The sequence below is a fragment of the Abramis brama genome (assembly GCF_963993115.1).
Source record: "Abramis brama genome assembly, chromosome: 8".
NCBI lineage: Eukaryota > Metazoa > Chordata > Actinopteri > Cypriniformes > Leuciscidae > Abramis > Abramis brama.
In genome coordinates this window covers 1,979,001-2,005,531 of record NC_139970.1, presented here as the reverse complement: position 1 = coordinate 2,005,531, position 26,531 = coordinate 1,979,001, and the positions used below count along the sequence as shown (strand labels likewise).

General features: G+C 39.2%; 1 protein-coding gene across 3 annotated transcripts in view; it reads left to right on the top strand.

The window, feature by feature from the left end:
• The window catches only part of LOC311088738 (uncharacterized protein), a 38,370-nt gene extending 17,896 nt beyond the window's left edge, over positions 1–20,474 (top strand). For 2 of the 3 annotated variants that reach the window (XM_084123015.1, XM_084123017.1), the window contains one exon: positions 16,401–20,474. In XM_084123015.1, coding sequence (XP_083979141.1) covers positions 16,412–17,506 — 1,095 coding nt within the window. In that variant the 5' untranslated portion in view covers positions 16,401–16,411 and the 3' untranslated portion in view covers positions 17,507–20,474. Of the gene's footprint in view, positions 1–15,768; positions 16,108–16,400 lie in introns of those variants that run through there. The other variant, XM_084123016.1, reaches the window with a different exon arrangement.
• Positions 20,475–26,531: the final 6,057 nt, after the last annotated feature.

Genomic DNA, 26,531 nt, shown 5'->3' with positions numbered 1-26,531 from the left:
TAGACCACATTACTAAAAATGTATGTTGTTCTAGAACATATTTTGAGTTGATATCCAAACAAATCATTTTTACAGATAGCAAAAACCACAGGCAGGATAAAAAAACGAATCTATAAAATTAAGTGAGAAGGCATTATTATAATATAACTAGTTGATATAATTAACATTACCATTGCTCTCGAAGTCCAATATCGCAGGAAATGGAAACTCTTTGTGCAGAGAGTGACAGCGGAACATCTCGCTTAACTTCATACAACCGGGGAATTGCCGTTTCTGTTAAAAACTGACGTATGGTATTGTGTAGCGTGGCTCACACTCGTGAAGCAATTGTCTGAAGCCGTTATTCTTTACAACGCTGTATAGTCGTAAATCCTGACATGTGAAGCACATTAATGCATTTGCAATCTTTTGAGAGCGCTGAGACGTGGGTGGGAGTTTTGATATAAAAGCATCAGGTAACGTTGGCTGCATTTGAGATGACAGGTGTGTGTTGCTACCTGCTGCGACCAGGGCTGGCTGGTCTGGATGATGTCTTGTCATATGCAGAGAGAGGTTTGTTGTATTTCCGGAGTATTTCACTTTTGTTTTGCAGTTCTTGCATATCGCATGACTCATGTCTAATGTCTGACTCTCCGGTTTAGTGTAAAACCCAAAATTCTCCCATATTTTTGTCGCGGTGGCAAAATCCTTTTAATCATTTTTGAATGTCTCGCGGTGCTGCTCGCGTTGCTAAAATTGGCGCCAATTGACGTCACGTGATAATTGGCTATGTTCAAAAGCATGACAGAATCGATATGGCAGCTGCTGTATCGATACGCGCATCATCAGGAGTTCATGGCGATGTATCGTTGTATCGATATTCTGAGCACAGCTCTAGACGACAGAGAAGTGTTTTCTGGAAGAAAAGTTCATCAGGCGAGTTGGAGTGTTGGCCTTGTTGAGTCCTTCAGTTTAGCGGTGAGGATAATGTATAACGGGTTCTCAAAGTCTACATTCAAAAGTCCAAATCTGAATTTTCATCAATGTCAATGGTTCGGAACAATTGGTTATTACAAAACTTGTTTTTAATAAACATGTATAACATGCATAACAAATCAACACTAGTTTTTAAATAAAGTGCCTTTTGCATTCAAAATACATTAATAACAAGTGTAAAAGTGGCAAAACAAATAATTTAAGTGTCATTTTTTTCTCATTTTTTTTTCTCTGACATCTCCTGTCTCTACTTTCCCTCAAATAAAGACTCTGCTATCTCCACTAAACACTCCTATCTCTGCATCAGAGAATGTCTTCTTGCTTTTGCCTAGTACCCAGGCCACTTGGAAAGATGCTTCTGTAGCTCTCTCATGCTGTGTCAGAGCTCTCACAATCAACTTGTTTGTTGATTCATATGAAGACTTTAGCTGTCGTAGTTCTGTCCTTACCTCTGTATTTTGTGGATATTGCTGTTCAAAATGTCTGTTTTGTTTCAACTGACATCCTCACCCATCCAAATGCTTACTGTGGTGATAAATGTCGCCCGATTACGTCAAACGCCATACGGACACGGAGTCCTGAGCTTTGAAACAATCTGTATTATTGTATATAATTGAAGGTGACTTGACTTGACTTGTATTTTACTAGTGCTATAGATGTATTGCAGTAAAACTGCAGTTGTACTCCAATAAAACTACAGACATCTATTATTATAGGCTATAATATGTTTGTCTAAAAAACAACTGCAGTAATCTTTTGTAAGAGAACTAGTCAAGTCAAGTCAAGTATATTTGTATAGCGCTTTTCACAATACAGATTGTATCAAAGCAGCTTCACAGTATTAAATCAAAATAGCACAACAAGGTTTGTTTCTAGTGGAAAAAAACGTCCACGTTTGGTAAGGATGATCAATAGTATTATTGACTGATTAAATTAAATTAAATATCCCCAACTGAGCAAGCCAAAGGCAACAATGGCAAGGAACCTAAAAACTCCATCAAGTGACCTAATGGTGACCTAAAACTCCATCAGGTGACCTAATGGAGAAAAAAAAAAACCTTGGGAGAACCCAGGCTCAGTCGGGGGCCAGTTCTCCTCTGGCGTTTATGAACTAGAGGCCGAATTTAACTGTAAGATTAAAATATTATATGAATGCCTGGCTGAAGAGATGCGTCTTTAATCTAGTTTTAAACTGGGAGAGTGAGTCCGAGCAACGAACAGTATCAGGAAGGCTATTTCAGAGTTTTGGAGCTAAATGTGAAAATGCTCTCCCTCCTTTGGTGGATCTGGATATCCTAGGTATAACCAAAAGCCTCGAATTTAGTGATCTTAAAGAGCGCAATGGATTGTAGGACGATAGAAGATACGTTAAATAGACTGGAGCTAAGCCGTTTAGGGCTTTAGAAGTAAGTAGCAATACCTTGTAATTAATACGGAACTTTATAGGTAACCAATGCAGTGATGATAAAATCTGTGTTATATGATCATATTTTCTTGATCTAGTGGCTCTAGCGGCTGCATTTTGGACTAACTGTAGCTTGTTTATTGAGGATGCAGGACAACCAGCTAATAAAGCATTACAGTAATCTAGTCTCGAGGTCATGAATGCATGAACTAACTTTTCTGCATCAGAAACTGATAGCATATTACGTAGCTTAGCAATGTTTCTAAGGTGGAAAAAGGCTGTTTTTGTAACATATGAAATATGATTTTCAAAAGACAGGTTGCAGTCTAGTATAACACCCAGGTCTTTTACTGTAGAGCAGGGGTTCTCAAACTATCTGGAGATAGGGACCCCTCATAGGGCAGAAAAAATTCCAAGGACCCCCTCATAACCGCAACACAAATGTAATAGCTAAATGTAATAGCTAAATAGCTAAAGAGAAAGATGGGATAGGGGCAGGGGCGTTTCTCGGTTTTAAAAACATCAGGGGCTGAGCCTGAAACATTAGGGGCTGGGGGTGGGTTACAAGATAACATTATTCGATACAGATAATAATGTATATTGTAGGTCTATATACAGGGGACAGCCACACCAGCCCACATTACCCCACAGACACGCATATTCAAATGTGAGGTAGTTAGGGGGGTTCGGGGGCATGCTCCCCCGAGAAAATTTGGATTTCTCTGAGCTACATATGTGCATTTTAAGGTGTTTGAAGGCCCCCAAAAACTGGATAACAATAGCTTTAAAAGCATGTCAGTGGGCAGCAGCATAAATTATCAAGCAGATAACAGATTCTTAAACATGAGAATGAGAATAAATGTTGAAATGAATGGTCCACACCAGTGATGCGCGGGTTGATCCGAAATGAGCGGGTGCCTGCAGTCACCCGCGGTCACCCGCGGTTACGAGTCATCCAAAAATATTTTTAATGATATTCGGGTCGCGGTCGGTCGGGTCGTTTGAAATAAAGATGCCAATTAAACCTTTGTAATTTATATAGTTCTAGACACAATTTTCTATGAATACGTTTTAAATTTAATTTACACTTTATTGGCTGAATAACTGGCGCGAAGATGACGCACGAGCTCAGTCTGCAGGTAGAGATGGAGGCGGCAAGAGAAAAGGTGAAGACTGGGGAGTGGAAGCTCCGCAAATACACAAATAGAAAGAGCAAAGTGTGGGAGACATTTGCCGAAATAATGAAAGATGATGACCAAAGTGCTGGCTTTGTCATGTGTACTTCTTGCGATGCTATTTACACATTTGATAACCACAAAACTGGCACGACCAACCAGGCACGGCGCCAGGATTCCAGTTTTGGATAAGCCAGAACAATTGTGGGTGGGCCTTAAATTAAAAACGTTAAATAAAAAATAAATAAAAAAAAACGTTATCCAATCACTGCTTAACCTAATAAAAAAAATATTGACTAATATAGCCTACTGTTATATTATCTGTGCGTATACATAATATAGTTTTTAATAGCTTGATGCTCTTTAAATATTGTGTTGCATTGTTAAAGTAAATCCGCGATCGCTCTCCATGGTTCTGACCAAAGAAGAGCGCTTTGGAATCTCCATTATGCATCATACGCATCATACCTGGGCTGCATTTTCCGATAACATTGTCTCTTAGCGCGCTGCGATAACTTAACTAAAGGTATACTACCACTAAAGGTATAGGCCTATCATTGCTAGGCGTCTTCAGGGCTATCATCCACTCGCGAGACAGAGCCGCTGAAAGGCAGAGGCGCTGGCGCCCTCCTAGCAACGGCGCTGTTTTTGGTAAAACATGATTTTGACGACTTCATTAAGTTTTGTTTTATAGAAAACTCTTTTTAAAAGATTTTCGTTTTGTATAAATTGTATCTTAATTTTGATCAATGTTTTATCAATAAATTGCCCGTATTTATTAAATAAGAAGCAAATATATAGCAGACAAAATAAGGCGCCGTACGATCACTGCATGTGAACTGGAGGGCGCCGAAACTCAGCTTGTGCCTCACAGATTTGATAAATATAGGCTATATATTACAGAAAGCTTGAAATGTCTACTTTTAAACGAAAATATTCAAACCAAAATAAATAGGCTAGCCTACTCTCTGATTATGTAGGCTAATCCATATGAAATGTGCATTTCTCTCTTGCGTTCATGGCGAGTCCGCAATCTCCGCATTGTCAACTTCATCTTTGCAGCGACACAGAAAACACCAGTTTATTACTAAACAATTAAATGTCTCCTTGCTAATTTAGACACATTCATAATCATTACTTTAACCGGTTCTTTGTGGCAAGCTTTATGCGTGCGGTCATTACGCTTATAGGCTAGCCTATTTAAGTAATTAATTTAATATAAAGGGGCGATTTGTCCACGAATGGCTTAAATGAACAACTAGTCGACTAGACAAAAAAATTAGTCGGAGGCAGCCCTTATTCCACATATTTTCGAACCAGCAGGACATCTGGGTTGGGGGAGCGACCGTGAGCGGAGCGGAATATTCAGAAATGCGCTCTCCGCTCACGAGCTCTGATCGGAACAAACCCGAACCTCACTGTCAGCTGAACTTGCGCAGAAACATCAAAATAGACATAGCCAGCTTTTTAAAATTGTTTTTAAAACTAAACATTTAGACTATTTTAGTACAAATTATGAGCTTATATTGACGATTTTTTATAATTCTTGACAAAATTAGAATATTAAGTTATATTAAGACGCTACGATGAGCATTATAGCTACTTTTAAAAAAAATGCGGGTCAGGAAGCGGGTCGGGTACAATATTTTCGTTTTCGTTTTTTGCGGTCCGAGTTGCGGGCGGGTTAGTTGAAAACGTCGGTCGGGTGCGGTTTGTTTATACATTGACCCGCGCATCACTGGTCCACACTACAAAATGGAAATTGAGAATGTTTCTGCTTGTTGACAATACACAATCACATATTCCAAACAGGAATGGCCTTAAATGAGAAATCTTTCAAGGATTATTTTGCATATAGATGTTACATTTCAATCAAACACCAGTGCAATCTTTTGTTTGTTTATTTTATAAATATATATCTATACTTATATTTTGCTTATAGTTTATGTAATTAGCAAAGAACATCTGTGTTAAATAGGAATACATTGTAATAATGTTAATCAAGCTGACTAAATCACACGACTGTGCAGCAGTTCCAACACACTCACAATAAAAATACAATATAATTTAAAACAAAGACAAGCTCATTATACAAAGGAAATAATATTACAGATCTAGACAAATTGGGTTGCTTATAGTTAAAAGAATGTCAAGAACGATCATTTAGGCTAGATGTATTTTTCACATTTTTGGTCACAAAATATTTTTTTTATGACACGAGTCAGTTTTGATGACTTTGCAATATTGCTAAAATGTTAGAATATTAATAATGAAAAATTACGCAGTTTTAATCTCCCTTTTGGTTATTTCAATACTTAATTGACGACAGAACACGACGTACATGCTCTTAGTTTCTTTTGCGTGATACAGGGCGCGCTGCATTTGCGCTTGATATTGAAGAGTGCGCGCTGCGAGCACACGGCTGATACGACAGGAAAGCTTTACTGACATATGGCAGCAAAGCAGCAGCAAAGCCAAAGCACAATGAAATAAGGCGACTTATGATTTCGGGGGTTTACATAGGCTATTGTCCAGTTTCATTTTAGTCAGTCAACTTTTCAAAAAACATTCAGGGCTACACTAGTATATATATATATACTATTAATAAATGAGCTAAACTTGGCCACTAAATATTTAATATTCAATTATTTTAATGATCACAATTAAAGTTTCAATTTTATTAAATTGAACAAGCGCAACATTCAGCATTCAGTCAAATATTCTAAAAGATGTATTAATTAATAATAATGTTATAATATGTGTGCGTACAACAAGCAAGATGTGCGTTTGTAAATCCGGTGGCGCGTGCATTGATTTTTATTACAGTGTCGGCTGCAAAGATGAAGTTGACGATCGCCATATTCGTAGTGAACGCGCCTATAGAGAGAAATGCACATCATGGATTACATAATCAGAGAGAGTAGCCTTTTTCTTTTCGTTTTGAATTATTTCGTTTAAAGACATTTCAAGCTTTGTGTATTTGATGTATTTCTCATGTCTGTGTGAGGCATACGCTGAGTTTCGTTAAGTTAGGATGAGATGCGCTCCAGTTCACGTGCAGTGCAAGTGACCGCGCGGCGCCTCCATGATTATTGTCTGTTATATTTGCATCTTATTCATTAAAAACAATCAATTGGTTGATGAAAAATGTATTAAAATTAAGATACAATTTATACAAAACGAAATTCACTTTAAAGAAAGGCTTTCTACAAAACAAAACTTAATGAAGTGGTCAAAATCATATAACCCGCTCCACGTCTCTCGATATATTGCGCATTCTATCTTACTCGTGCTGTTGCACTTTTCATAAATCAACATAAACGAAACAAAATAACATCATAATATTTGAACAAATATGAAACTAAATGCGCTTATTTAATGGCTACAACAGTATAGTAGGCCTACAGACTCTCTGCAAATTGCTGCACATTCATTTAATTCTGAATTTTTCACAAACAAGTTGAAAGGCATTTGATAAAATCAAGTTCACGGATAATTGTGCGTGCATTTATTAATCATTATGATACTAAAATCATAACAAAGTAGGCTATGTAAATCAGATGAGCCCAGAATATGAACGCAACGTTCAACGCAACAAATGCATACACGTTAAGCATTTTCCTCCCATAGAAAACCATTATAAGAACGCTTAATATGGCTTAATGCAGATAAGAATGTCCCCTTATTATGGCGAAATTACGAGATATTATGTCGAAATAACGACTTTGACAGATTGACGTAATACAACAGAGTTTCTATTGGCCCAAAGTTAAAGCGAGGGGAGTGCTGATGAACACAATGCGCCTGTTTAATTTTAATTGTTTATATTTTATAGCGAACTTTCCACGGACCCCCAGGCAGTGCGCCACGGACCCCTAGGGGTCCGCGGACCCCACTTTGAGAACCACTGCTGTAGAGGATAAAGTAACAGGACATCCTACGATGTCAAAGTTGTATTGTGAGAGGTTCTGTGGGCGGTTTTTTGAACCGATAAGTATTACCTCTGTCTTGTCTGGATTTAATAAAAGAAAATTACGCGTCATCCAATCTTTTATATCTTTAACACACTCTGTCAATTTGGATAATTTAGCGTTTTCATCCGGCCGTGATGAAATATATATTTGAGTGTCTTCAGCATAACAATGGAAACTAATTCCATGTTTCCTTATAATATTTCCAAGTGGCATCATATATATTGAGAATAACAGAGGGCCTAACACAGATCCCTGCGGCACTCCATAGTTTACTGGAGTTATGATCGATTTTTCTCCATTTAAATAGACAAAATGGTAGCGGTCAGATAAGTATGATCTGAACCAGCTTAATGCTTGTCCTTGAACACCAGTATAATTTTGTAGTCGATCTAAGAGTATTGTGTGATCTATAGTATCGAACGCAGCACTAAGATCAAGCAAAACTAGTATTGAGATACAGCCTTGGTCAGAAGCTAAAAGTAAATCATTTGTGATTTTAACGAGCGCAGTTTCAGTGCTATGGTGCGGCCTGAATCCTGACTGAAACTTTTCATAAATGTCATTTTCTTGCAAGAAAGAGCCCAGTTGAGCGGACACAACTTTTTCTAATATTTTAGACATAAATGGAAGATTTGAAATGGGTCTATAATTTGCTAGATTATGTGGGTCAAATTGTGGTTTCTTAATGAGTGGTTTTATAACTGCCAATTTAAATGTTCTTGGTACATGACCTAAAGATAAAGATGAGTTAATAATATTGAGGAGAGGCTCTTCCACTACAGGTAACACTTCTTTCAGTAGTTTAGTTGGTATAGGATCTAATAAACATGTTGTAACCGCACTGGCATTAGTACATTAATATTAATATTAGCTCAAATGATCTATAGGGAATTTTAATAATTAATCATGAATATGATTAATATTTTGCATTTTACAGTTACATTAATTTATTCGAAGTTGAAAATAGATCGATTTGTATATATGAATAATCAATCACAACGAATTATAATTCATCATTCATATATCAAAAATCCTATTTCAGATCGATTATGAGATAACCCTTAATGGAAATGAATAATCATCAAACGGGAAAACTTTGTCCAGCAAAACGGCCGTAAGATTAACTTAACAATTTCCCAACAAAAATTATCTCTTTCTTATAATTTGAAGAAAGCTATTTTCTGGCCATAAAAACAACTCTCCTGTTCTTATAAGATTAGGTTACTTAAAGTAACAAATCAGCTTTGTAGCTTAAGATCGAAAACATCTCATTGACTTTAGTTATGAGCAGGCAGACAGAATCAATCAAGTATATATGGAATTTAATAATTGGACTAATACATCGAACTAAGGAATATATCAAACTACACCATACACACGGATTATATGTCTATGTACATACAATACAGTTAAACAATACAAGATAACGAATAACAGATGAGAGAGGGAGAGGATGAAAGGGAGAAAGTGAAACTAAAGTTCAGGATGAGAGAGATCACCGAGATGATCTCAGCATGGCAAAATCACAGGCAATGTAACCTTTTGAGAGACAGCAAGGAATCAAATCACATTAAAAGTTCAATAAACTTATCTTGCAAAATGGTTCTCTTTGTTGCTGAAGAACGCCGAGTTCGTGCGTGTGTCCTAAGAGCAGCGTGCGTGTGTTTCTTTAAGAAAGCAGGGCTTGCTTCGGTGCGCGCGTGCTGTGTCTTCCATGCGAGCGCGAGCGCGGGAGGTTCAAAGAGTCTCTTTCTTTGAGGTGAAGTTGCCGGGAATGATTCAGGCTAAGTTCATTCAGCTCGTGAATGAACAGAGGCGAATAGGAAAACGAAACTAGACTATAGAAAAACATAAAAGAAATAAAAGAGAAGAAAAGAGAAGCAGGCCGAAGCCGGTCCGGACTTGGGTTTCCAAAGTTTTTGAGGAGGGAGAAGAGAGAGAGGAAACTGAAGGTTTAGGCTTTTATCAGTGTCCCGTGTACCGTCCCCTTTTTCGTGGTCGACGAATCCTCTTAGAGCATTCCGAGCAGAAGATTTTCTTGTGTGTTAATGTAGCCCGACCCTCGTGTGGAATCACGAGGGGGCAAAGTATGATATTATGCTCAGGGAATTAAAAACGCATGGAACCATAACGTTTATCACAGTCTCTTATCAAAAATCTTCTTCGTCATGCAGAGGAGATCAAAACAATACTAAGGACGTATATTGACAAAGATAGCAACATAGAGATACATTCTTTTGTTGAACCAAGGCACTTAAAGATTACATCACTGTAATTCAAAAACACAACTATTCTAATATCACACTGGTGAACATGCAAATCACCTGGAACACTCTTTGTACATTTTTAATAGTTAGTAAAATGAAATTTTACTAGTGGAAGTCCATATATGTCAATGTGTGTGTGTATCTGTGAGGTCGGCATCTGTTGCATCACGTGAGGGGTTGGGGGCTATTTGAGAATGTGTTACTCGGCAAAAACAAAGGTAGTTCTGTGGGCAGACTAACTTGACAGCCTGAGGCGTCATATAATTTTGCTGAGAGAAGCAAGATAGTCCTAGTTGTCCCAAAACAACTGAATGGGGTAAGTCTTGCAATTTTCCTTCAGTACACAAAGAACAAACGTTAGACACAGTAAGGGAATTGTGGTCGCAGCACGTGATAGTATGAGAAACAAACAGGGGCCTGTTCGTTGATTTCATTAGGTCGGGTAAAACATTAACCAGGGCCTGCTTGTAGAGACTTGTGTCAGAAAGCTAGTCAATTAGGGCTTTCTGAATATGAACGTGTAGTGTTCATATTTAGTCAGCATGAGAAGAACAATCATGATTCGCTACTTCAGAACATCTGACCGGACAGACGGTCAGTGTCGTTACAATGTTGTTGTTTTAGATGAAGTGATAAGTTTATTTAACTCTTTTTGTTCTATAGTTGTAAAGCACTGTAATTGTTCTTGCGGGGGGATAATTGAGGCTGAATTATAAGGCGCAATTGAAGATTGAACGTTTACAATTGTGGTTCTGATGTTTTCTACTTTCTCAGTGAAGAAGTTCATGAAATCATTACAACTAAACTGTAACGGGATATTTTGTTCAGGTGACGTCTGTTTATTTGTTAGTCTAGCCACGGTGTTAAATAAAAACCTTGGATTGTTTTGGTTGTTTTCTATTAGTTTGCGGAGGTGCTCAGCCCTGGCCGCTTTTAGGGCCTTTTTATAACGTGACATACTGTCTTTCCACGCGATTCCTCTAAATTAGTTTGTTTCCATTTACGCTCTAAATTATGGGTTTCTCTCTTTAGAACATGCGTAGTATTGTTGTACCATGGTGCTTTACTTTTCTCTCTGACCTTTTTTAATCTAATGGGTGCAACAGTATCCAATGTTCCAGAGAGAATGGAGCTCATAGTGCTAGTTAGTTCTTCTAATTCATCTGTTTGTTTGGGTTCAGGCAGCAGATGAGACAGATCAGATAAGCAATTTGAGAAATTATCTATGGTGGATGGAAGGATTGTTCTGCCTGGTCGATAACGCGGCGCAGCATGACATATTACAGCAGTACGTAATATGCAAGTTACCAAGTAATGGTCAGTGACATCATCACTTTGTGGAATGATATCTACATCGGTTGGATCGGTTCCATGTGATATAATTAAATCTAGTGTATGATTAAGACGATGAGTTGGTCCGGTGACATTTTGCTTGACCCCAAAGGAGTTTAATAAATCTGTAAACGCAGCCCCTAACGCATCATTTGAATTATCTACGTGTATGTTAAAATCTCCAACAATTAATGCTTTATCTACATTGACCAATAGATCTGAGAGAAAATCTGCAAACTCTTTTAGGAAATCAGCGTAAGGCCCTGGCAGTCTATATACAGTAGCCAAGGCTAGAGATAATAGGGATTTTTTTCTTACATCTGAGAGCGTAACATTTAGTACAAGTACGTGAAACGAATTAAACTTGTCACCTGTTTTCTGGGTAACATTAAGAATATCTCTGTAGATTGTTGCAACACCGCCGCCACGACCAATCAGACGGGGCTCATGCTTATAACAGTATCCTGGTGGAGTAGACTCATTTAGACCGAAATAATAATTTGGTTTAAGCCAGGTTTCAGTAAGGCAAAGTACATCGATGCTATTATCTGTGACTATTTCATTTACAATAACTGCCTTAGGTGTGAGTGATCTAATGTTTAGAAGACCTAGCTTTAGAAATTGTTTTTGTTCACTAATAGCGAGATTTTCTGTTTTAATAACAATTAGATTTTTCCTAGATCCTGCAGTAGATTTATTATTTGATCTCACTATACGAGGAATAGACACAGTTTCTATGCAATGTTCTACACTAGTATTTATATCAATTAAATTGGTGCAGCAGAGACTGTGATTTGGACTTTTGGTTACTAGTCAAACGGTGTTTAACATCTTGGAGATGTTATCCGACAGAAGATCCGCTCCGATTCTACTTGGGTGTAAGCCAAGTTTCTGCTCATTGCACCATGACATTAACCATTCATTTAGCGCGAATAATCTACTAAACTTTTCATGCCATTGTCGGTACGTGGGAAGCGGTCCAGACACAATGATCGTTGTTTCAGGCGATGTGCTGTGTACCGTCTCGATCAGGCTCCTGAAGTCTTTCTTCAGAACCTCCGTCTGCCACAGCCTGATATCGTTCACTCCCGCATGCAGCACGACAGCTCCGACGCGCTTGTCACCGTTCAAGATCTCGGGTACCCGCGCAGCGATATCGAAAACACGAGCACCAGGAAAGCAGTGACTGTGCACCTTACTTTTACCTAACGTAGCGTGGACGTGCCGGACGATGGAATCGCCGATGATCACAGCATCGGGTTCCGTTTCGCGAAGAGGGGAGAAGCGGTTCTGTGTGGAGATCTCGAAAACCGGGAGGGGCGGAGAGATTCTTGCTCTGGTCCTGGCTCGTGTCTTCCGGCTTCAGAACCACCCAGGCTTCGTGGTGGTGTGTCGGAGCCGGAGTGAATGAAACCATGGCTGATCGTGACCTGGGCGCTCGGGACCAATGCTGAGAAACGCACGGAGTAGACGAGGTCGGGGTTAGCGGGTTACTAATGTTAATCACTGATTTGTGTGCATCGGCGCGTGATGTTTCAAGATGTCTCTCAACTCAGCTTGTCTCTATAAAAGGTCACAGATCTGCTTCTCTACAGCTTCCAGCTCAGACTGCACCGCGTGCAGCTCGAATGTGTCCTCACCTGCACCAAAAGGTAGACAACATACATCTGATATATTCGCCATTTTAACAGATGGACAGCAACGACGCTACCAGTGATGCTATCAATATTAATACTAATTTATGACTGGAATCTTTGATATAATCCGTCTTTTTAGTGGTACGGGTGTAATGTAGATGCGAGAAAATAGGCGATAGGCGAGAAAATGTTCGTTTGTAAGTGAGTGTAAAGAAGACGCACTCAGCTGACCCACAGGTGAAAACCGGTGTTGGGTCACAAATCGGCTTGAGACGCTTCTGCTCAACAGTCCGCGTTGTAACTAGGAGGTTTGAGCAGCAGTGCTTCTCAGTGAGGAAAAGTAGAAAATGTCCGTTGTAACTACCATGCTAACGCTTATCGCTGTGATTATGAGTAGTGTGAACTTGTATTATTTAGTTGAATGAGGACATCCTGTATATAGGTTGATCAGTGAATTGAGCCATGGCTACAAGATGAATTTGCTTATATCTTCTAAATGTCAAAGCGGTAAGTCCTAAAAACACCAAATTCCCCCCCAAAAAACATTAAATTCCTTCTACTACTAAGGTGCGCTCAAACACACTCACATTTCAACCTAGGTGGCGCTACAATAAACACTTGTGTATTTTCCTACAACTGTACAGGTTTGAATAAAATTCAGAACAAAAATATTTTATTGACCTCTATTGCCTAATTTTAAAAGATTATTGTAAGTGGGTTTGCACAGAGAAAGAAAATAAAGGCTGGATCTATACGCAAGCAATATACTTTAATGAAAACAAACTCAAAATAACACTTCTCAGAATAACAGAATACAAAAAATATAGCGAATAAAACAACCACTATGAAATGATGAGATCAGACAATGAACAGAACAAACACAGAGCTATATATACAAAGGGAGACTAATGAACGGAAACGTCTAGGTTACGATTGTAACCTCTGTTCCCTGAGAACAGAGTACCAGACACTGTGTCAATGACACTATTGGGGAACGCCCTCCATGTGAACCGGTGTCTGAAAGCTTATCCAATCACGGCAATCGTATTGACCGGCGACAGCCTATGACGTCACTACTAGTGAGACCCGGAAGTATAAAAAGGGTGCCTAGAGAACATGTCATCCACTTATCGTCTGAAGGGACTGTTCAGCAGGCATCCCCTAGGCATGGCTAGCGACACAGTGTCTTGTTCCCTGTTCTCAGAGAACATAGGTACAGTCGTAACCTAAACGTTCCCTTTCGAAAGGGAACTCGCACTGCATCGGTGTATTGATATATATAACTCTATTAAGAGGAGGCCTATGGGAAGGGTATGCAGAGCCTACCTATTCACCTTATTCTGCTCTAAACAATGCACGACTATGACGACGTCTCCGGTTGCCTACTTCCGGTTCGTAGCGATCGACCTACTACCTGTACTAGCAGCGAGAGAATGAGTTTAGGCTCCACGTGTGCTGTTGTTGGTTGTTTTAACAATTCAAAGAAGATACAAAAATTTAGAAACTGAGTGCTTCGAGCATAACATAAGAAGGAGAGAATGCCCATGTCCGGTTCCGTATCAGCTACATTCAGTGTCAGAGAGTAGACGTTTAGAGTGGTTAGCTGCGCTAAAACTGAAGCATCCACTGAAAAAGGTGTATGCCTGTTCGCACCATTTCGTTTACAAACGCCCCACGGATGACCATCCCAACCCGGAATTATACCTTGGATATGACAGACCAATGGTGAAGAAGAGACGTGCAATTTTTCGTGTTGAAGCGACAGGTAAGCCACTTTTAATGTTGAATTGTGTAGCTGGTTAGCGATAGCACCACTTCACAGCTAACCTAGTAAGCTACCTCTGGTTGTTTACATTTTTACGAGCTCCACCGGCCTACTACAAATATATTCGAGTTATCTGTGGGCAGTCTAACCTACATTTTTATGAACAATATGCCCATTATGAGTAAATGTGCTAAAAACATGGCCATTAATGGTTTATGCCTTTGTCCACTGAATGTTACTGTAGGTTTAGTGCTATGAACTCCACTGAGGGCTATCGTAGAGCTAGCTGCTATCGTTATGTGGGCCAGGCAGTTGTTAGCATGAGCGAGGAAGAGCTTCCATCACCATTTATCATAAGCTTTTACTGTAATGTTGTCAGTGTGAGAAACATGGACGGAAACTGTAGAGTTTAACATGTAGCCTACATGCTCTTTTTTTACAGCAACAGCAGAAGTGACAGACCAGGAGGATGAGGGCATACCTGAGGTGCCACAACCATCATACAACACTATTTCCACCCAGTGGGAAGATCCATCGCTTTGGGACCACAACTATGGTGAACAGCAGGGTGTTGACGAGACGGCCAAAGATGCCACAACACAAACTGAAGATTTCAGCTACTCCATGCTTCAGAGTGATGCCGATTCCTTCCTCTACACTGGAGTCTCACTGGAAACCTTCAACTCTCAACCCTCTTGACCTTAGATGGATTTGCTGAAAGGGCTTTTGTTTTGTCAGTGTGTGATCAGATACTAATGACACTGATAAAATTGAAATTAAATTGTGTGCTGGGTGACCTTGGTAGGCAGTTTAATGTGTCTCAGAGTGTTGCCAGTAAGGTTATCTCATTCTGTATTGATAAAATGGAGGAAGTCTTGCGTCCTCTTATTATCTGGCTCTCAAAAGAAACCATTAAGGCCACTATGCCAACTGCATTCAAGGAGTGTTTTCCCAAAACTACCTGTGTCATTGACTGCAGCAAAAGTTTGTTACAGAAGGCGAAAAATCTTGACTCTAGAGGGGAGTCCTACAGCCATTACTACTCGCACAACACAGTCAAATACCTTGTTGCTGTTGCCCCATGTGGCTTAATCATGTTTATCTCAACTGGATATGGAGGACGAGCCAGTGACAAATATATCACTATGAACTCTGGTATATTGGACTATTTAAAGCCTGGAGACGAAGTCATGGCAGATTGTGGGTTCTTGATTCGTGATTTACTGTTTGAAAAAAGGGGTTCTTCCTGCTTTCACTAGAGGGGGTGCCCAGCTAACTGAGGAACAAGTCACAGCAACTCACAGGATTGCAAATGCAAGGGGCATGAGAGATAACAACTCTCTCACACTCCTCTGCAAGCTTCCTCTGAAACCCCACAATTCTAGTCTCTGCTCTGCCTCAGCACGAGCAGGACCTGAATCTAGCAGTGATGGGACCGGTTCACGTGGAGGGCGTTCCCCAATAGCGTCATCGATGCAGTGCGAGTTCCCTTTCAAAAGGGAACTAGAAACAAGTGTATGTCATAATCAAACAGTGCGTAAAAAAGGAAACAAATGGCAATGCAGGAAACATATCAGGTAACATTGAAAAACTCAAAGACCAAAAAGGACAGTTAATTTTCTGAAAAATTAACTTTTTTTTTAAATCCTCAAATTCAAGGGATGCATTTTGAAATAAAAAGTGCTTCTTCTGCTAGTTGATTAAACGCATTGAAATAATAGCTCAGGATTATATCATCAGTTAGCTTTAATTTTTCCTCCCTCATATATAAATCTGTTTTGGTAATCAGTGATTTCAATCTATAGAAGGACTAAAATAACAGCATTAATTTGGTGAGGAGATTGAATGTTTGGTTTATTCTGTGTTGCAGGTTCAGGCACAATGAACGGCATTATTCCCAGGAGCAAAGCAAAAGGCACTGACATCTGTGGAATGGCCAGAAACTATTATATAATCCGCTCTGATCTCGGCTGCTATATGCAGTCAAGCAATTTCAATAAAGGTTCAGACATCTCTATTTTAAAACTGCACCCTTCCTGCCGAGATGGAGACCACTACGTTGGTGGAGATAGCTACTTTTTCATCATCAAGGGCAAGTCATTCCGCAGAGTCAAGAACCTGACGACGGACAGCGATGCTGAAGTTTACAGCCTTCATCCCAACTGCCAGGGTGGAGACCACTACTTCTCAACCTATCGCAAGTTTTACATAATCTTCCAAGAAAAGGGCATTTACCGAATAACAACAAACATGAATCGAGACTGGAATGCTGAAGAATACAAACTGCATTCCAACTGCAGGAACGGCCTCTATTACTGGGGCCTGAAAGACGACTGCTTCTTCCTCAAGCCAGTCTCAGATTGGGGAGTTGAATACTACAGAGGTACCGACCTCAGCAAAGATGAGCGCACTGGTGTCTTTTCTGTTCATCCTGATGTTGTTAACTTCCTTCCTGGTGGACTGACAGTAACTATAGGCCCATCCTTTGGCATTTGGGAGAATATTAAAACTATAATTAATGACAGCAATTCAACAGTAACATTGGAAAAGAAAATCAATAAAAAGGTTGGATACAATAAGGAGAAGATTAAGCAGATCACACATAACTGGAACATAGCCTTGTCAAAAGAAAATGACCTTACAGTATCAATTGTGAAGTTGCATTTCTCCTCTTCTATAGAATATGGAGGTTCACACGTCAGCACTGATAACGAAAGCTGGAACGAAGTGACTGAAGAGGAAGAAACACTCACAGTTGAGCTAAAGCCAAACGAGTCTGTATATCTGTGGCAGTACAGACTGGGTCTCGGTCAAGAACCAGTGTTGTTCTGCCGTGATTTGAAGGTTGACAATGAGCCAAACTCTCCGACTGAAGTCCCGCTGCCACGCGCACAACCAACCAACATGACCAGGGTTGTGTTTCCCGTACAACGCCGTAACTCACTGCTTAACTACTATAGTACGATGCATCATTGAAGAAATTAACTAGCTAGTCACGATTGTGTCCCGAAACTGTATTGTCGCAAAGTTGTCGTTCAACCACGTTGGTTTATGACGTCACGCACGTGGTGGAGTAATAACTTCTTTTAATGAATCAGTTTGAATCGAATTAACGGTAGATGTTTTGCTATAAATTACAGACATGACTATTTCTAATTTTTCTCAGTTATTTTGCTTTATTTCCAGATTCAATCATAGACTCGATCTTACATAGTAGAGCTCGTTCACACATGCGCACTCTTCAGAAAAGGTGCTTTAAATCTCTTGACAAACTAAAAGACGCAAATGACATTTGTATGTATTCTAAATAAAAGACACAAAAGAATGTCAGCTTGCTTATTTTGCTCAAGATAAGGATTTATTGAGTCCACATATCATGCAAACAAGACTCTGCTTCTAACCAGAGGTCGAGAGCTGTCGTTCCAACCACACAACTTTACGATGTTGTTTGCGAATGTTCGTTGGAACGATGGTTTCGGGAAACACAGACTCGTTGAACTATGCTGATAACAACAGGAAATTGCGAACATAGTTGACTAACGATGCTTTTGGGAAACGCACCCCTGTGTAGGGTTGTAATGGTATGATATGTAGCGTCTGGACCAATCAGACACACACAAATTATTCATTTATTTAATGAATAATCCAGCAAACTCACTCTCCCAACAAAGGCCTGTGAAACTTCCCCCAAGAACTAACATCCCAAATGAAGCTAACACACTGGCTTGTTACAGGACACATTGAGACTGAGAGATAAGAGTTTACGACCCAAAGGAATTTCTAGAGAGAGCTGTGACTCTCAAATTCTTGCAGAGGAGGAGAAATAAACCATGTTAATCCTATGTATTCTATATATAACCACTTGAGAAATATATATAAACATGTATCTAATTTTTTCATCTCATGATTTTCCTTTTATGTGGTTTGGCCTTTGTATTTTTGTAAACTTTTGGGATTAATGTTATGGTTTACCAAAATCATATGTGTGGCATGTTTAGTCTCTATAAACTCCAATCTTCATCCCCGATTTGTTAATTTACATTACATTTTGCTAACTTTGTGACACATTAGTATTACAAGCATCTTAAAGATTCTTGTGTTAACATCAAATCAAATTACAGGTTCAAAGGCCTGCTTGAACAATAGGTCGTAAAAGAGATTTTCCCTCCAAAGGAGAACACGTCTTATTGGCTCTTACACCTCCAGAGGGTGTGACATCTTCATGCTTTAAAGCTCTCTCTTAGCGCCCTCTTGGCTCTCTTAGCTCTCTCTTACTTTTTTCTGGAATCCTGACGTGAAGATGATGCTGAACTAGAAGCTTCTAAGGACCCACCAAGCTTGTGTCAGGCTGCGGCCTTGTCTTTCCATTCACCAACGATCCTCTGACTCCCACTGGTTCTCTCTCATCAAGACCACATCAGCAAAGATCAACTGGAGCCTCAACAAATTGCATCAGGACAGTTTAATTCAAATGGGCGAGACATGCAAGTATCAAACTTAGTCTCACTATTTGATACATTAAGTATCCTTACCCCTTTTAAAGAAGGGTGTGTTAGAACTAAACTGATGGTTTGCTCAAGGCTATTGATCTGCTGAATTTCAAACAATGCTATAACTTCTTCCTGTATTCTGCTTCAGCTCTCTTTCTCTTGGTAAACTGTGTGTATGTATGTGTGTGTATGTTAGAGTAGTTTAAGTGTTTAGACTAGTTAATAAAATCTTGTTCATGTCACACGTAAAGTTGTCCGTGTCTCAAGCTCATATCTGGAGTCTCTAATCATTTAGATCTTGGTTACTGCTCTTAGTAGTACTGTAAATTAATAAAGACATTTCCCATGCCCCGAAAATGTACATTTCTTAGAGTTAATAAACAATTAATCCTGAGTGTTCACGGGACAAACAGGTTAATTGATTGTAATATTAATTTAATGTTAATGCATTCATGTCCTCATATTGTTTGTGAGACGCTGAAAACACCATGAGCGTCACGCGTACTTGAGCATGTAGTAGACGAAGTGGTGCATCTCATTCACACCGATTCACAGATATGCAGAACATGCAGATTACATATTTGTATAGCAGTGTTTTGCGCTTTGATATTCACTGACCATGTCGCTATTTGATTTATTGTACAGCTCTACTTTAGATTTTTTTCATCCATCCATCAGTTTGCATGTTTTTTTTACGTGACATCTGCATTATACTGTAAATTTTATTTGCATGACTGGATTCCGGGATTCCCTCTGCATTACGGAAATCATTCGGCCTTAAGTTATAAACGGGACATACCTTTATCTGCATGGAGGGATCGTGTTTCATTTTTCCTTCTTTTGCAGCCAATTTGCGTCCACATTTTTTGCAAACTAGATATCTATCCTCGTGGACAACCACGTGTTCATATTTTCTATATCCAAATACTCCAATACTGGCCAGGGGTTCGCTTCATAAGAATTTGATGTCTTTTTGCTTTCAGCTGAGTCTGCATCATGCCGTCTGTATGTTCGTCTCCGTCTTGTCTTGTTATTTTTCAGATGCAATCAATGTAACTACAAATTACAACACTATCCATTATGGTATTATTGAAACCTTGTTTTTATGATTAAAAGAAACCGACAGAATCCTACTTTAAATCTCACACATGCAACCCACTGCAAATCGTTCAATATGGTGGCTAAATCAGGCTTTAGGAAAGTTTTACTAGGAAAAAAAATGCATGCTTAGTGTATATTAGTGAAGATGTAGTCATAGATGTTGCCATAGCATTATCAAAGTCTAAAGTGTTTTATCCACAAGTCATAAAGTAAGTGCTGCATTATGTAATCATGCATTTGGGGTATACATGTAATCAATATTTTTTTTTTTTTTTTTTCACGTATTTATAGCACAAACCATTTGTATTTTGCTTTCAATATGCTAAATAAAGCTGGATACAGCTTTTAAAGTCTTGGTGTTTTGATTGTAATTCTGCTACTTTACCAGAACACTGTATGTTTGACAAATCCACATTCCCAGACAGCACACAGACATCTGTTTGATGTGTGATGTTTTTTATAAATATGCAGACACACAACTGTATGTCTGTTCTCTTGTAGCGTAGAGTGTACATCTGGTAATATTAGAGGGGCTTTATGTAGAATTTAGAAACACTTTGTTAGCAACACCGGTGGTCATCATAGAATCACACTGCAGGACTGAGAGTCTAATCTTCGGACACTGCCAGAATTCTGTTGGAGATAAAAATGTTATCGTAACGGTCATTAATTAGCCTAGGATCAGAGACACATTTTAGGATTAGCCATGTTTCACTTTTATAAAATGTAATCTAAATTTGATTCAGTTAGAAGTATATTAACTTGATCCAACTTTTGCATCAAACTGAATGTTTAAGTGTCATAAGAACACAAGCTGCTGTCATTGTCTTGCTTTCTGAAATATGTACGGACCAGCCTCGACTTGCTTCCTCCATGTAGTGTTGGGAGGGATCAACCTTGACTATTTGGCTTAAATCTTCAACAGATCCTTAGGATTTCTCCCTAACCCTAATGATTTTATTATTATAGTGCTGAGATCTGCTTTCGTGATATTTCAAGAACAGGCTTTGGGCAACCTTCCACTTGGCCATTATCCAAGATCCATTGCTTGGCTTTGTCAAGCCTTTTCTCTGTCGAGGTCATTAGATAAAGCTCATGTTTACTCTCTATTCGAGGGAAGACTTTGTGTTGCCAGGTGATTCCACCAGTTAGTTCATGCACAGCCTGCACCAGCACAACTAATGATGACGTCTCAGTGATAATGACCACAGGACAGAGGTGGAGGAGGAGGAGGAGCAGCAGCAGTAGGGAGATGAGGAAGAGGTGAAGAAAGGGCAAGGGCAAGGAGACAAGCAGTCTCAGATGAAATTCGTGCCACTCTAGTTGACCATGTTCTTGTCCATGGTATGACTACGAGGGAGGCTGGGCAACGGGTACAGCCTAATTTGAGTTGCTTCACTGTTGCTTTATGGAAGTAAAATAATGTCAAATGTTTTTGAAACAAAAAGCCTGTTGAATTGCTCTACTTGAAAAAAATATGCATCGCATTAACCATGCTTGCATTTTAATGCATTGAATTTTTGGGGCTTGCATTTTTATGGGCTTAAATTCAACATGGTTGAATATTTAAGCTGTGAATATTTCAATTAAAAACATTTCAAACACATTTCCATTATTAAAAATTCAATAATCCATATTCACCTTTCATATTTCACTTCCAAAATATTCAAACTGTTTAAAAATACAACCTATAATATTCAACAGGCATTTTTTCGGTCCATTTTATTTCGCTTTGCAAATTCGCTTCCACAAATTCAGTGGTTCAAATTCGACAGTAAATTCAACGGAACTGCAGGAAAAGCAGTAGATTACCGAGCATACTCTCAATCTGCTGTTAGTCAACCCCACCAGCAGATGGTGCAAAAGCGCTTGTTGTTGACGAAGACAGAGCAACAGTTAGAGCAAGTCATTCATTCATAAAACTCATTTACAGCAATGTAAGTGTATTTGTGATCATTATGACGGCGGTTTTATGTTAAATTCAGTGTCTTCACGGTTACTTTCCCTGTGTAGCCTACATGCATCTTTCTCTACCGTGAACAAGATTATAATGTTATTCCCCGATGCGGATATACAGATCCAATGTTACATTTTTGAGGTTGACATATATTTCTCTTGGTTAATTGCCTTAACTTTATATTGTGGCGATGTGCTGCATGCAGGCTATTAGAGTTTCCCTCAATACTTCAGGATTCCCCTGCTGGACATATAAAACGCTTAACGTAGCTTAATGGACTAATTACAGTGATATAAAAGACCAAACTCGCAGGCAAGCAGATGGACTCAGACGCGCAAAGTTTAATGCTGAGCGTTTCCCAGTGATAGACTGGCATAAAGTTGGCTTGACGTTGGACATTCGCACATTTATGGACAGTCTCTAAAGTGTATATGACTTTGGTATACACGTTTCTAACTTCAATAGCATTTGAATAGAACGACTTACAGTCATAAAACCAACTGTAAAGTGTTCATGTAGTGTCAGGCATACTGCGCACCCTTTGGATTTTTGATATTTATTCAAATAAATTTAAGTTTGCTATTGAAGTTAGAAACGTGTATGCCAATGTTGTATGCAACTTTGGAGACGGTCCCTAAATGTGCAAATATCCAATGTCAAGCCAATTTTACATTTAGGCTACATTTAGTCATTTATTTAGCAGACGCTTTTATCCAAAGCGATTTACAGTTAAACTAACAATAGGAGGACAACAATATGCAAGTGCTATGACTCTTCCCAGTTTAAGCTAATGCAATACACCTATACTATACTATACTATACTATATATATATGGCTGTTTCTTCAACTAGGGGCACTTTTAGGCTTGTGAAGTTGAATAAAAAAAGACAGGCACCGCTACCACCAAAGCCTGCGGGCCCAGCTCGCCCTCCCCCTCCTCCTGTGAGAGCTCTTCGGCCTCTGCCACAACGCCAGGGCCCACACCCTCCTCCATCTGCTCGAGGTGAACCAAAAACAACTGATACCAGCTCTCAGTGATATGTGTCGGGTCCCCGTTTTGATAACAGTAACTTTCTCAAATGTTTACAGAACAAACGGGAACCCAGTGTGCCTGTATCTTCCTCTATAGCTGTTCTATTACAAGATAGAAAGTCTAAGGCCTTCAATAGCCGTACAGCAAACCTAACTAATCTGGTGCCTATTACACGTCAAACTAATATTGCTGTGGGGAAAAGTAAGACTGTTAAGTTAGCACTCCTTAACATCCGCTCACTTAAAAATAAATCACTTCTAGTCAACGACTTAATAACCACAAACAATCTGGATTGTATGCTTCTAAATGAAACCTGGCTAGAAGACAGCTGTAGTGCAACAATCCTCAATGAAACAGCCCCTCCTAACTTTACTTTTATGAGTGTCTGCAGAGCTGTCAAGAGAGGTGGGGGTCTAGCTGCTCTTTTTAAAGATATCTATCAATGTAAGCAAATATCATTTGGGAATTACTTGTCTTTTGAATATCTGGGTATTGTGTTAAAAGGTGCTCCACGCATTTTACTTATCATTATTTACAGGCCTCCAAAATACTCTCCAGCCTTTGCTGAGGACTTTACAGAACTGTTATCAACAATTACATCAGAGTTTGACTGTTTTGCCATTGCTGGAGATTTTAACATCCACATAGATAGTGCAGAAACCAATATGGCAAAAGAAATCAGTACTGTTTTAAAAACTTTTGATCTGACTCAGCATGTACATGGACCCACACACAATCGTGGACACACTCTAGATTTACTCATCAGTAAGGGTCTAAACATTTCATCGATTGTTATTAAGGATGTAGCACTGTCTGATCATTTCTGTATTTTCTTTGATATATTGATCTCTCCTGCCATTGAAGCTAGATCTGTGTCTGTCAAGAAGAGATGCTTAAATGAGAACACTAGTGTACTATTTATGAAGGCTATATCCTTAACACCAAGCATATCTGCAGACTCTGTTGATTTTCTCCTTGATTCTTTTAACTCAAAAGTTAAAAGTGTAATTGATGATATTGCTCCTGTTTAAGTCAGGAAGAAGAGTGGCAGACAAAAAGCACCTTGGAGAAACTCAACAGCAGTGCAAAATATGAAAAGACAATGCAGAAAAGCAGAGCGCATGTGGCGGAAGACAAAACTTGTAGTCCATTATAACATCTACAAAGACAGCCTTCATGCTTTCAATATGGAACTAGGCAAAGCTAGACAGACTTTCTTCTCAAATATTATAAACAGTAATTTAAACAACACACGCACTCTTTTTGCTACTGTAGAGAGACTGACAAACCCCCCAAGCCAGATTCCCAGTGAAATGCTCTCAGACAACAAGTGCAGTGAGTTTGCTTCTTTCTTCTCTGAGAAAATCAATAATATCAGAAAGGTGATCAGCACATCCTTGAGTTGCCCTGGGGTCAGACAGATCAGACCACCTGAGAAAGTAGTTACTATGTCTGACTTCAAAGAAATTGATGGCAAAATTTTGGAAGAAACCGTACAGCACCTTAAAACATCAACCTGCGCTCTTGACACACTTCCCACATCATTTTTCAAAAGTGTGTTAAACAGTTTAGAAGCAGATCTTCTAGAAGTGGTAAATGCCTCACTTCTCTCTGGGAGTTTTCCAAACTCCCTGAAAACTGCAGTTGTCAAGCCCCTCCTGAAAAAGAACAATCTGGATAAGACCATATTAAGCAACTATAGGCCGATCTCAAATCTTCCTTTCATAGGCAAGATCATTGAAAAAGTTGTCTTCAATCAGCTGAACAAATTCTTAAGCTCGAATGGATACTTTGACAATTTTCAATCTGGTTTCCGACCGCACCACAGCACAGAGACAGCGCTCATAAAGATAATAAACGATATTCGCTTAAATACTGATTCAGGCAAATTATCAGTGCTGGTACTACTCGACCTCAGTGCTGCATTTGACACTGTCGATCATAACATACTTCTTGACAGGCTGGAAAACTGGGTGGGGCTTTCTGGGATAGTCCTACAATGGTTCAGGTCATACTTAGATGGGAGAGGTTATTATGTGAGTATAGGAGACCATAAGTCTGAGTGGACATCCATGACATGCGGAGTCCCTCAAGGCTCAATTCTTGCGCCACTCCTGTTCAACCTGTATATGCTCCCAATGAGCCAAATAATGAGAAAGAACCAAATTGCTTACCACAGCTATGCAGACGACACACAGCTCTACTTAGCCCTATCGCCTAACGATTACAGCCCCATTGACTCCCTGTGCCAATGCATCGATGAAGTCAACAGTTGGATGTGTCAAAACTTTCTTCAGTTAAACAAAGACAAAACTGAAGTTGTTGCGTTTGGAAACAAAGATGAAGTTCTCAAGGTGAACACATACCTTCACTCTAGGGGTCAAACAACTAAACATCAAGTCAGGAATCTTGGTGTGACACTAGAGTCAGACCTTAGTTCAGTAGTCATGTCAAAGCAATAACTAAATCAGCATACTATCATCTGAAAAATATTGCAAGAATTAGATGCTTTGTTTCCAGACAAGACTTAGAGAAACTTGTTCATGCTTTCATCACCAGCAGGGTGGATTATTGTAATGGACTCCTCACTGGCCTTCCCAAAAAGACCATAAGACAGTTGCAGCTCATACAGAACGCTGCCGCCAGGATTCTGAGCAGAACCAGAAAATACCAGTCCTCAGGTCTTTACACTGGCTCCCAGTTAAATTTAGGATTGATTTTAAAGTATTATTACTGGTATATAAATCACTCAATGGCCTAGGACCTCAATACATTGCAGATATGCTCACTGACTATAAACCCAACAGATCACTCAGATCATTAGGATCATATCAGCTAGAAACACCAAGGGTTCACTCTAAGCATGGCGAGTCTGCTTTAGCTATTATGCTGGAACAGCTTCCAGAGGAGATCAGATGTGCTCCTACTGTAGTCACATTCAAATCCAGACTCAAAACACTTCTGTTCAGCTGTGCATTTACTGAATGAGCAGTGCCACCGTTCGTCCGACTGTTTGTACTGTACTGTATTTTATTTTTCTAAACTGTTTTAATTATTCTTATTTCTTTTTATTATTTTAATTTCTTCTATGTAAAGCACTTTGAATTGCCATTGTGTATGAAATGTGCTATATAAATAAACTTGCCTTGCCTAGCCGGGATACTTCTACCGCTGACTGGTTATTCACCTACAGAAGCTAATGCATTAGAAGCCTCGCAAATTCAGAAATTAGCTCCTCAGATCTGGGTGAATCACATGATTGGCCTATTTTTATATATCAGAACAGTGAATTCTGCTGAAGTTATTACCTTGTATTGAACTAGTGTTTGATTGAGCTGCTATCCAAGTCTTCTGTTTTGGTTCATTTAAAGCATTTTTAAAAACTATTCAATTGTCCACACAGCCTACATGCAATGCTTA